The sequence below is a fragment of the Pan troglodytes genome, chromosome 6 (genome assembly GCF_028858775.2).
Source record: "Pan troglodytes isolate AG18354 chromosome 6, NHGRI_mPanTro3-v2.0_pri, whole genome shotgun sequence".
Classification (NCBI taxonomy): domain Eukaryota; kingdom Metazoa; phylum Chordata; class Mammalia; order Primates; family Hominidae; genus Pan; species Pan troglodytes.
Genome location: NC_072404.2, coordinates 72565544 through 72577079, shown reverse-complemented (window position 1 = coordinate 72577079; position 11536 = coordinate 72565544). Strand labels below are relative to the sequence as shown.

Here is an 11536-nt window from a genome sequence, read left to right as displayed (position 1 = left end):
AAACCAATACATTCAAAACCAGGGAATAACATTGACTGATTGATACTCTGTATAAGACTTCACAACTGGGCCAGGGGCGGTGGCTCACACCTGTAATCCCAGCACTTTGGGAGCCTGAGGCAGGCAGATCACCTGAGATCAGGAGCTCGAGACCAGCATGGCCAACATGGTAAAACCCCGTCTGTACTAAAAATACAAAAATTAGCTGGGCATGGTGGTGGGTGCCTGTAGTCCCAGCTACTCGGGAGGCTGAGGAAGGGAGAATCACTTGAACCTGGGAGGTGGAGGTTGCACCACCACGCCCAGTGTGAGAAACAATCTCCCCTGTCCAAACACAGAGAATGGACTCAGATACCCAGAGAAGAGCGAAAGTAAGACTTTTAACGATGGTCTTGCAGGATCGGGTGTCTGATAGGCAGGCACACTCAGAACAGTTTCAACAAGCAATTTATCCTCTTGTGTGCAGGTCCCTCCCATTTCCTTATACATAGGCTGAGTACTATGGGGTCACAATCTTCCTGGATGTCACCTATTGGTTGTTGGGTAGGAGCTTTAGGTGGTTTTTCTTGTTTGTTTTTTTAAGATGGAGTCTTGCTCTGTCATCCAGTTGGGAGTGCAGTGGCGCAATCTCGGCTCACTGCAACCTCCGCCTCCCAGGTGTATGCCATTCTCCTGCCTCAGCCTCCTGAGTAGCTTGTATTACATGTGTCCGCCACCAAGCTCAGCTATTTTTTTTTTTGTATTTTTAGTAGATACGGGGTTTCACCGTGTTAGCCAGGATGGTCTCGATCTCCTGACCTCATGATCCACCCACCTCGGCCCCCCATAGTGCTGGGATTGCAGGTGTGAGTCACCATGCCGAGCCGTGTATACCCTGTTTCTTCTGTAGTTTGCTGACCTAATCTGATTTAAGGCACTTTGTCTTGGAAATGGACCACTGTATACATTATTTCCTTTACCCAGATAATTTAAAATTTTTTTTGTAGAGATGGGGGTAGACACTCTGATGCCCAGGCTTGTCTTGAACTCTTGGCCTCAAGTGATCCTCCTGCCTCAGCTTCCCAAAGTGCTTGGATTACAGGCAGGAGCCACATGTTCAGCCATCTTTGTTTAAAAAAGAGAGTTTAAAGGACTCCAACTAGGAACTAATGCAGTAATCTGGGCCAGATATGATTCCAGCTGGGTTGAAATAATGACCAAGATAAAAAGGAGGAAGACGGGAAAGGCTGGGAGGGGCACAACCAACAGGACTTGTAAGTAAGCAGATCTGGTGACAAAAGTCAGGGAAAACAAAAGAAGACTCCCAGGTCTCCAGGTGACAAGGCCAGACGTGGTATATGGTAGTGCCGGCAGACGGAGAGGGGAGTGCACACCACCACACAGCTGGCCCATACAACCTGGCTGCAAAAGGCCAGGAATCGCATGCTCTCCATTGCAGCCTGAATTTGGACAACTCACTCACTCTCACTGCCTGTCTTCACAATTTCAAAATGAAGCTAAAAAAAAAAAACCCTTCTCTAACTTGTTTTGCTTTTTTCTGAGACGGAGTCTCGCTCTATCACCTAGGCTGGAGTACAGTGGTGCGATCTCGGCTAACTGCAACCTCTGACCCCAGGGTTCCAGCGATTTTCCTGCCTCAGCCTCCAGAGTATCTGGGATTACAGGCCTGCCACCATGCCCGGCTAATTTTTTTGTATTTTTTTTAGTAAAGACGGGGTTTCACCATGTTGGCCAGGTTGGTCTCTGACTGCTGACCTCAGATGATCCACCCTCAGCCTCCCAAAGTGTTAGGATTGCAGGTGTGAGCCACTGTGCCCGGCCGGCCTCCAGCTTGTTTTAAGAATCCAGTAACATCACTATGTTTAACAATTGGCTTAGATATTCAGAAGCTGCTGATGTGAATGTTTAATGAATTTTATGAGTAAAGAAATTAGATCAAAGTAAGTGGATTCCATGTAGCCGAGAATGATGTCTTCTGGATATTCCACCTGGTAACCCCTCCTTCAGTGCACTATGCCCCTTGACAAACACCATGGGGAGCAGGGACAGAGGAGGTGGGTGGGGAGCACAGGGACACAGGCACTGACATCCGCCTCTGCATTGCCCCCATCCCGTTCATCCCTTTCTATAATACAATCATTTAACAATTGTTTCCCATGTGTAAAATATTTGCTTCATTCAATCACAGAACAGATACTTGATGTTCAAATTTACTGAGGAAGAAGAAACTGTTCACTTGCCAAATAGGAACTTAAAAAAATCAACAACCCTTAATTAGCTGTATCATTGAAGTAAAACCAATGTAAGGGATTTAGTGTTTATCCAGGCAAGCCTGGTTGGCTTCTTGGCTTCCTGTCTTCCCCATTTGTTCCTCCTTCTCAAAGTGTGGATTTCATTTTCAAACTGGGGAAAAGAGGGGTTCAAGGTGGGAGGCGGAGGCAGGAGGATGGCTTTAGATCAGGAGTTCAAGACCAGCCTGGTCAATATAGTGAGACCTTGTCTCCAGAAATTTTTTTTTTTTTTTTTTTTTTTACTTAGCTGGGTGTGGTGGTGTATGCCTGTGGTCCCAGCTTCTCAGGAGGGTGAGGCAGGAGGATGACTTGAGCCCAGGAATTTGAAGCTGCAGCAAGCTGTAATCATGCCACTGCACTCCAGCCTGCGTGACAGAGCAAGACCCTGTCTAAAAACAACAACAACAAAAAAGGGCCAGACTCAGTGGCTCACACCTGTAATCCCAGCACTTTGGGAGGCTGAGGCAGGAGGATCTCTTGAGGCCAGGAATTCGAGACCAGCCTGGGCAACATAGTGATACCCTGTCTCTATATTTTTTTTTAAAAAAAGAGGTGTTTGGGAACTTCCAGTATGTAGACGTCCGCTGCTGAAGGGCTGTTTTGGGTCATAACCAAGACACATGGCCTGAGAGCCTGTGATGATTATTTGTGTTTGTGCAAACTCCAGAGCAGCCCAAGCTCCTAGACTAAGAGACACTCCACCCTGTTTGTAACAGTCTTGAGCAGACATATGAGGAGACACAGGTCACTGTCTCCAGCATCAAAGGAATGAAACAAGATGTTGATTTTAGAGCCAACACTTTCCCAAGAAGCCTCCACAGTGTGACCTCACAGGGCCTCTACCGGCACTGAGTGTCAGAATTAAGGCATCTGAGGCTGGGCCACATTCTAGTAGAGGCCCCACTCAAAACGTGGCCTGGGGTGATCAAAAGATGTTGATGTGGCAGCTCCTCACCAGATGTCCTGCTCCAACTTTTGCCCCTCCATGTCCAGTCTCTTGACAAGAGCTGAAATGTTCTTTTTAGTGTTTTTGTTTTGTTTTTTCTTTGAGATGGAGTCTTACTCTGTTGCCCAGGCTGGAGTGCAGTGGCATGATCTCTGCTCACTGCAACCTCTGCCTCCCAGGTTCAAGCAATTCTTGTGCCTCAGCCTCCTGAGTAGCTGGGATTACAGGTGCCTGCCACCATGCCCGGCTAATTTTTGTATTTTTTAGTAGAGACAGGGTTTCACCATGTTGGCCAGGCTGGTCTTGAACTCCTGACCTCAGGTAATCCACCCACTTCAGCCTTCCAAAGTGCTGGGATTACAGGTGTGAGCCACCGCGCCTGGCCTTTTTTTTGTTTTTGTTTTTTGATTTTAGAGATAAGGTCTAGCTCTGTTGCTCAGGCTGAGTGCAGTGGGGCAATCATGGCTCACTGCAGCCTCTATCTCCTGGGCTCAAGTGATCCTCCCACCTCAGCCTCTGGAGGAGCTGGGACTACAGGCATGTGCCACCACATCTGGTTAATTTTTTTTTCAAGATGGAGTTTCACTCTTGTTGTCTAGGCTGCAGTGCAATGGCCTGATATCGGCTCACTGCAAACTCTGCCTCCCGGGTTCAAGCGATTCTTGTGCCTCGGCCTCCTGAGTAGCTGGGATTACAGGTGCCTGCCACCATGCCCAGCTAATTTTTGTATTTTTAGTGGAGATGAGGTTTCACCATGCTGGCCAGGCTGGTCTTGAACTCCTGACCTCAGGTGATCTGCCCCCCTCAGCCTCCCAAAGTGCTGGGAATACAGACATGAGCCACTGCACCTGGCACACCTGGTTTATTTTTTTAAAGTTATTTTTGGCCAGGTGAGGTGGCTCATGCCTGTAATCCCAGCACTTTGGGAGGCCAAGACAGGTGGATCAGATGAGGTCGGGAGTTCCAGACCAGTCTGACCAACATGGAGAAACCCCATCTCTACTAAAAATACAAAATTAGCCAGGTGTGGTGGTGCATGCCTGTAGTACCAGCTATTTGGGAGGCTGAGGCAGGAGAATTGCTTGAACCCGGGAGGCAGAGGTTGGTGAACTGAGATCGTGCCACTGCACTCCAGCCTGGGCAACGAGAGCGAAATTCTATCTCAAAAAAAAAAAAAGTTGTTTTTACAGAGATAGGGGTCTCTGTATGTTGCCCACGCTGGTCTGAAACTGCTACCCTCAAGTGATCTTCCCTCTTCAGCCTCCCAAAGTGCTGGAATTGCAGGCATAAACCACCATGCCCAGCCTTATTCTTTTTTAATTAGCTCAGTTTCAATTTCCTATTATAAAAATACCATCAAATAGAAAATGTCAATGTTAAGTAGGCTTTCCATGTAAAGGTGGCAAATCACAAAATCTCCCTTCCTTGATACTTATGCATTCATTCTTTTTTTTTTTTTTTTGAGATGGAATCTCACTCTGTCACCCAGGCTGGGGTGTAGTGGCACAATCTTGGCCCACTGCAACCTCTGCCTCCCAAATTCAAGCAGTTCTCCTGCCTCAGCCTCCCAAGTAGCTGGGATTACAGGTGTGCATCACCATGCCCAGCTAACTTTTGTATTTTTAGCAGAGACAAGGTTTCACCATGTTGGCCAGGCTGGTCTCGAACTTCTGACCTCAGGTGATTCACCTGCCTCGGCCTCCCAAAGGGCTGGGATTACAGGCATGAGCCACTGTGCCTGGCCCCTTGATACTTACTCATTCTAATGACATTTGTTGTGTGCCTACTATGTGCCAAGTACTATATTAGGTTCTGAGAATGAACAAGATGGGACTCCTGCCATAGGGAGCCTCTGTTCTGATTTGCCATGAGTTTGGGAGGAGGACATGCAGACAAGCAGTTCAATAAAAAACAAGTTGATTTTTGAGTGTGATATCTGCTTTGAGAGAACCAGGCAGGACAAGGCAATGAAAAGGACGATGATTCCCTCTTCACAGGATGAGGGAGGATTTCTCTGCAGAGATGATGTGTGAGCTGAGGTCTGAAACATGAGAAAAATCCAGCTATGGCAGGAGGTATGGGAAGTCCATTTCGGGCAGGGGAGAGCATGTGCAAAGGTCCTGAAGAGGAAAACCACTTGGCATTTACAGGAGCAGAAAAGAAGCCCAGATGCCTGATGCACAATGAGCAAGAGGAAAGGAATAGAGGGTGGCAGACAGGGTCCGATCATGCTGGGATTGGTTTGTTTTTTAAGAGACATGGTCTCACTCTGTCACCCAGGCTGGAGTGCAGTGGGGCAATCATAGCTCACTGCAGCCTCAACCTCCTGGGTTCAAGGGATCCTGTCATCTCAGCCTCCCAAGTAGCTGGGACTATAGGCCTGAGCCCCACCATGCCTGGCTAAGTTTTTTTATTGTTATTAGAGATGACAGTCTTGCTATGTTGCCTAGGTGGGTCTCAAACTCCTGGACCCAAGTGATCCTCCCATCCTGGCCTAAAAAAGCACTGGAATTACGGGTGTGGGACACCACATCTGGCCAAGATTGGGGGTTTAAAAAATGCTTTACTTTTAATTTTTGTGGATATACAGTAGGTGTATATATTCATGGGGTGCATGAGACGTTTTGACACAGGCATGTAATGTGTAATAATCACATCAGGGTGAATGGGATGCCCATCACCTCAAGCATTTGTCCTTTCTTTGTTTTACAAACAATCTCCAATTATGCTTTTTTTTTTTTTTTTTGAGACAAAGTCCAGCTCTGTTACCGGAGCTGGAGTGCAGTCGCACAATCTTGGCTAACTGCAACCTCTGCCCCCTCGGTTCAAGTGATTCCCCTGCCTCAGCCTCCTGAGTAGCTGGGACTACAGGCGTGTACCACCACACCCCGTGAATTTTTGTATTTTTAGTAGAGATGGGGTTTCTCCGTGTTGGCCAGGCTGGTCTTGAACTTCTGACCTCAGGTTATCAGCCCCCCTTGGCCTCCCAAAGTGCTGGGATTACAGGCATAAGCCACCACACCTGGCCTATTTAAGCTATTTTTAAATATACAATAAATTATTGTTTACTATAGTCATGCTGTTGTACTGCCAAATACTACATCTTATTCATTCTAACTGTATTTTTGTACCCATTAATCATTCCTGTGCACCCCCTCCAGCCCACTACCCTTCCCAGCCTCTGGTAACCATCATTCTATTCTCTATCTTCATAAGTTCAATTATTTTAATTCTTAGCACCCACAAATGACTGAGAACATGCAAAATGTGTCTTTCTGTGTCTGGCTTATTTTAGTTAACATAATGATCTCCAGTTCTACCCATGTTGTTGCAAATAACAGGATTATATTCTTTCTCATGGCTGAATAATATTCCATTGTGTATATATACCACATTTTTTCTATCCATTCACCTGTTGATGGACACTTAAATTGCTTCCAAATCTTGGCTATTGTGAATAGTGTGGCAATAAATATAGAAATGCAGATATTTCTTCACTATACTGATTTTCTTCCTTTTGGGTATATATCCAGCAGTAAGATTATTGCATCATAAAGTAACTCTATTTTTCATTTTTTGAGGACCCTCCAAACCGTTCTCCATAGTGGTTGTACTAATTTACATTCCCATCAACAGTGTACCAGGGTTCCCTTTTCTCCACATCCTCAATAGCATTTGGTATCGCCTGTCTTTTGGATATAAGCCATTTTAACTGGGGTAGGATGATAGCTCATTGTAGGTTTGATTTGCATTTCTCTGATGATCGATGATGTTGAGCACCTTTTTATATATCTGTTTGCAATTTGTATGTCTTCTTTTGAGAAATATCTATTCTGATCTTTTGCCTATTTTAAAATCAGTTTATTATATTTTTTCCCATTTATTTTTTTTCCACCTGAGCTCTTTATGTACTCTAGTTATTAATCCCTTGTCAGATGGATTCAGAATTGGGTTTTGACTTTTACACTCAATTCTAAATCATTAAATGCTGTCAAGTGGAGAACTGACATAATATTCGTATTGGAAGATCACTTTGTATATCAGCTATCTATTGCTGTGTAACAAACCACTCCAAGCGTAATGGTATAAAGTTACAATGATGCTTATTAGTCTTCTCACAATACTGAAGGCTGACTAGACTCACCTAGGCAGTTCTGCCTTTGTATGTCTTATGTGGTTGCCTTCAAACAGTATGCAGTTAGAATAGTCTCAATGGTTTCCTTGCTCAAATATCTCCTGGTTAATGTGGGCTGTTAGCTAGTGCCTCAGCTGGGGCTATCTGGTGGAACACCCACACATCACCTCCGTATGTGGCCTGGGCTTTCTCACAAAATGGTGAATGGGTTCTAAGTGCATCCATCCCAGGAAGGACAGCTAAGTGGAAACATCTTTTATGACCTAACTTTGGCAGATCATGAGCAACACTTCCATTGTATTCTACTTATAGAAGCAGGGGACTAAGTTCATATTCAAGGGAAGATAAACTAGATTTTTTATTTTTTTTTGAGACAGAGTCTTGCTCTGTCACCTAGGCTGGAGTGCAGTATCCTGATCTCAGCTCACTGCAACCTCCACCACTCAGGTTCAAGTGATTCTGCTGCCTCAGCCTCCTGAGTAGCTGGGACTACAGGCACAAGCCACCATGGCTGGCTAATTTTTGTATGTTTAGTAGAGATGGGGTTTCACCATGTTGGTGAGGATGGTCTCAATCTCCTGACTTCGTGATCCACCCACCTCGGCCTCCCAAAGTGCTGGGATTACAGGCATAAGCCACTGCACCCGGCCCTATTGGTATATTTTTAAAAATATTTATCCATGTTGTAGCATGTATCAGTAATTCATTTCTTTTTATTACTGAGTAGTGTTCCATCGTAGGGATATACCATAATTTGTTTAGCTATTTATCTGTTGGTGAATATTTGGGTTTTTTTGTTGTGTTGGGCAGTCACAAATAAAGCTGCTATGAATATGTTTTCATTTCTCTTGGATAAAACTCCAAGATTGGGACTGCTGGGGTTTTTTTTAATTTTTATTTTTTGAGATGGAGTTTCACTCTTGCTGCCCAGGCTGGAGTGCAATGGCGCAATCTCGGCTCACCGCAACCTCTGCCTTCTGGGTTCAAGCAATTCTCCTGCCTCAGCCTCCCTAGTAGCTGGGATTACAGGCATGTGCCACCATGCCTGGAAATTTTGTATTTTTAGTAGAGACGGGGGTTTCACCATGTTGGCTAGGCTGGTTTTGAACTCCTGACCTCAGGTGATCCACCTGCCTCAGCCTCCCAAAGTGCTGGGATTACAGGCATGAGCCACCGCGCCCAGCCTTGGCGGGTCCTATGATAAGTATATGTTTAACTTTATAAGAAACTGCAGTCCCAGTGTGGTAGCTCACGGCTGTCATCTCAGCACTTTGGGAGGCCAGTGTGGGAGGATTCCTTGAGGCCATGAGTTCAAGGTCAGCCTGGGCAACATAGCGAGACCCTGTTTCTACAAATATAAAAAATTAGCTGGGCATGGTGGTGTGCATCCGTAGTGCCCCCTACTCAGGAGGCTGAGGTAGGAGGATTGCTTAAGCCCAGGAGTTCTACGCTGCAGTGGGCTATGATTGCACTGCTGCACTCCAGCCTGGGTGACAGAGCAAGACCCTGTCTCAGACACACACACACACACACACACACACACACACACACACACACACACACAGCTGTTTTCTTTGCTTCCTTGTAGTTGGGCAGCAGATCCTTTCTCTGATTCATCTTGGAATGCTGTTGTCTCTGTCCCCTGTATTTATATATTTATTTATTTTTGAGATGGAGTCTCGCTCTATCACCCAGGCTGGAGAGCAGAGGCATGATCTCGGCTCACTGCAAACTCCACCTCTGGCATTCAAGTAATTCTCCTGCCTCAGCCTCCCAAGTAGCTGGGACCACAGGCATGTGCCACCACATTCGGTGAATTTTTTTTTTCTTTTGAAACAGAGTGTCTCTCTATTGCCCAGGCTGGAGTGCAGTGGCGTGATCTGGGCTTACTGCAACCTCTGACCCCTGGGTTCGGCGATTCTCCTTCCTCAGCCTCCCAAATAGCTGGGCTTACAGGCACATGCTACTACCACTTGGCTAATATTTTTGTATTTTTAGTAGCAAGTGGGTTTCACCATGTTGGCCAGGCTTGTCTCGGACTCCTGATCTCAAGTGATCCACCAGCCTTGGCCTCCCAGTGCTGGGATTACAGGCGTGAGGCACTGCGCCCGCCTGAGTCTGCTTCTGTGTCTATGCATTTAGTTCTCCCAAGAGATTCTCTTTCCCTCTCCCTCTCCCTCTCTCTTTTCTTTGTACTCTGCTAATCAGGTTTACATGATTTCCTATCAGACCTGAATCTTGCAGAATTGAAGCCACAGAAAAGAATATGCTGACTCTGCAGTGCTTGAAGGGGGTAAAAATAAAGCATTACCTAGAGGAAGTAGTCTTAGGAAATTTTGCCTCTGACTCGTTTTTGTGTCAGTCCCACCAGGAGAGAGAGTGAAGCCAGACAGTCTCCCTCTTTCCTGTTTTGTGTCTGGACTTCAATGTTCATTTCCTCATTCTCTCTTTCTAGGATCTTGCTCTTACAGAATCTACAGGTCTTTCTTGAAGAAATCTGTAGTCATAATTTTGTGCTCCATTTTTATTTAGGGAAGGAACAGGAAGAGAAGAGTGTGGCCTCCTAGAAATCTAGCACTGGAGAAAGGTAAGTTTGATTTGTCTTTTTTTGGTCTTGTTTTGGTTTTTTGCTGTCATTGTAATTTTTTTTATGCATTTGACTATTATACATTATACTGTTATACTATGTTGGCCAGACTGGTCTTGAACTCCTGACCTCGTGATCCTCAGCCTCCCAAAGTGCTGGGATTACAGGAGTGAACCACCAAGCCCGGCCTGACCTCTTGGCTATTACCAAAGTATGTTTGCTTCTGAGGAAGCTGGAAGCTGCAGCCACAATGTGCCTTTGCAGGGGAGCCTGAGAGCCACAGGTAAGGACAACTGAGTTAGACAGGAGGGATGAGGCCTAGGGGGAGGGCAGAGTGCATCACATTCCCCCACCCAGACCCACGGGCCACGGCATCAGGGCCCCATGGAAGGCCCCACTCCTGTCTCTCTGTCTGTGTGATTTCCAGTTATTCCCATTCCCCCAACAGATAAACCTCCCAATGGATTCAATGCATACACTTTTATTAAATCTCACTCTGTCACCCAGGCTGGAGGGCAGTGGCATGATCTTGGCTCACTGCAAGCTCCGCTTTACAAGTTCAAGCGATTCTCTTCAGCCTCCTGAGTAGCTGGGACTACAGGCATGCACCACCAGCCCTGGCTAATTTTTTTTGTATTTTTTAGCAGAAATGGGGTTTCACCATGTTGGTCAGGCTGATCATGAACTCCTGACCTCAAATGACCCACCTGCCTCGGCCTCCCAAAGTGCTGGGATCACCTGCCCCAGCCTCCCAAAGTGCTGGGATCACCTGCCCACTCCCTTGGTGAGGAGCCCCCTAGGGCACCTCCACCTCCTGGAGCACAAATGTTGTTGAGATGAGCAGCTTGAGACATGGTATGGACCTATGCGGAGGTGTCCCTAGACAATGATGGCATCAGAGTGAGAGGCTGGATGAGGATGCGTCTGGGGGAGCTTCGAGGTGCTGTGATGTGTAAGAGATCATTAATTACAGGATGCCACCCCAAGGAGAATATGCATGGACCAAAGATGAGGGGTCCCCAGGAGGGTGCACCAATAGTAATGCCCCCAGATTCCATCCCTAGCCAGGCTCCCTGCTAAGTGACAATTAGAAAAATTCCTCTTTACAGAAAACAGAGCATCAATTAGGTCCCCAACTACAGAGCCAGTCCTCTACCCTCCAGTGAAACTTCCAGTGGGCAAGAAAAGCTTGGGAAAGCCAGAAGGAATAGGAACCACAGCTCAGGCCGGGCCGAGGCTTCATAAATCAAAAGGACATTTTTTTTTTTAAGAGATAAGGTCTCACTCCATCACCCAGGCTGGTGTGCAGTGACCCAGTCATGCCTCACTGCAGCCTTGAACTCATGAGCTCAAGTTATCCTCCCAGCTCAGCCTCCTGAGTAGCTGGGACCACAGGTGCACACCACCACGCCTTGCTAACTTTTATTTTTATTTTTATTTTTGAGACACAGTCTCGCTCTGTCACCCAGGCTGGAGTGCAATGGTGCGTTCTTGGCTCACTGCAACCTCCGCCTCCTGGGTTCAAGTGACCCTCCTGCCTCAGCCTCCCAAGTAGCTGGAATTACAGGTGCATGCCA

The 11536-nt window shown here is 46.5% G+C and overlaps 1 protein-coding gene across 10 annotated transcripts in view; it reads left to right on the top strand.

The window, feature by feature from the left end:
* The window catches only part of LOC107971917 (uncharacterized), a 33132-nt gene that overhangs the window by 19965 nt on the left and 1631 nt on the right, over positions 1-11536 (top strand). For 6 of the 10 annotated variants that reach the window (XM_054655611.2, XM_024358175.3, XM_063814250.1 and 3 more), the window contains 2 exons: positions 9905-9959; positions 10103-10242. In XM_054655611.2, coding sequence (XP_054511586.2) covers positions 9905-9947 — 43 coding nt within the window. In that variant the 3' untranslated portion in view covers positions 9948-9959; positions 10103-10242. Of the gene's footprint in view, positions 1-9904; positions 9960-10068; positions 10243-11536 lie in introns of those variants that run through there. The other 4 variants (XM_054655610.2, XM_054655608.2, XM_063814246.1 and 1 more) reach the window with 3 other exon arrangements.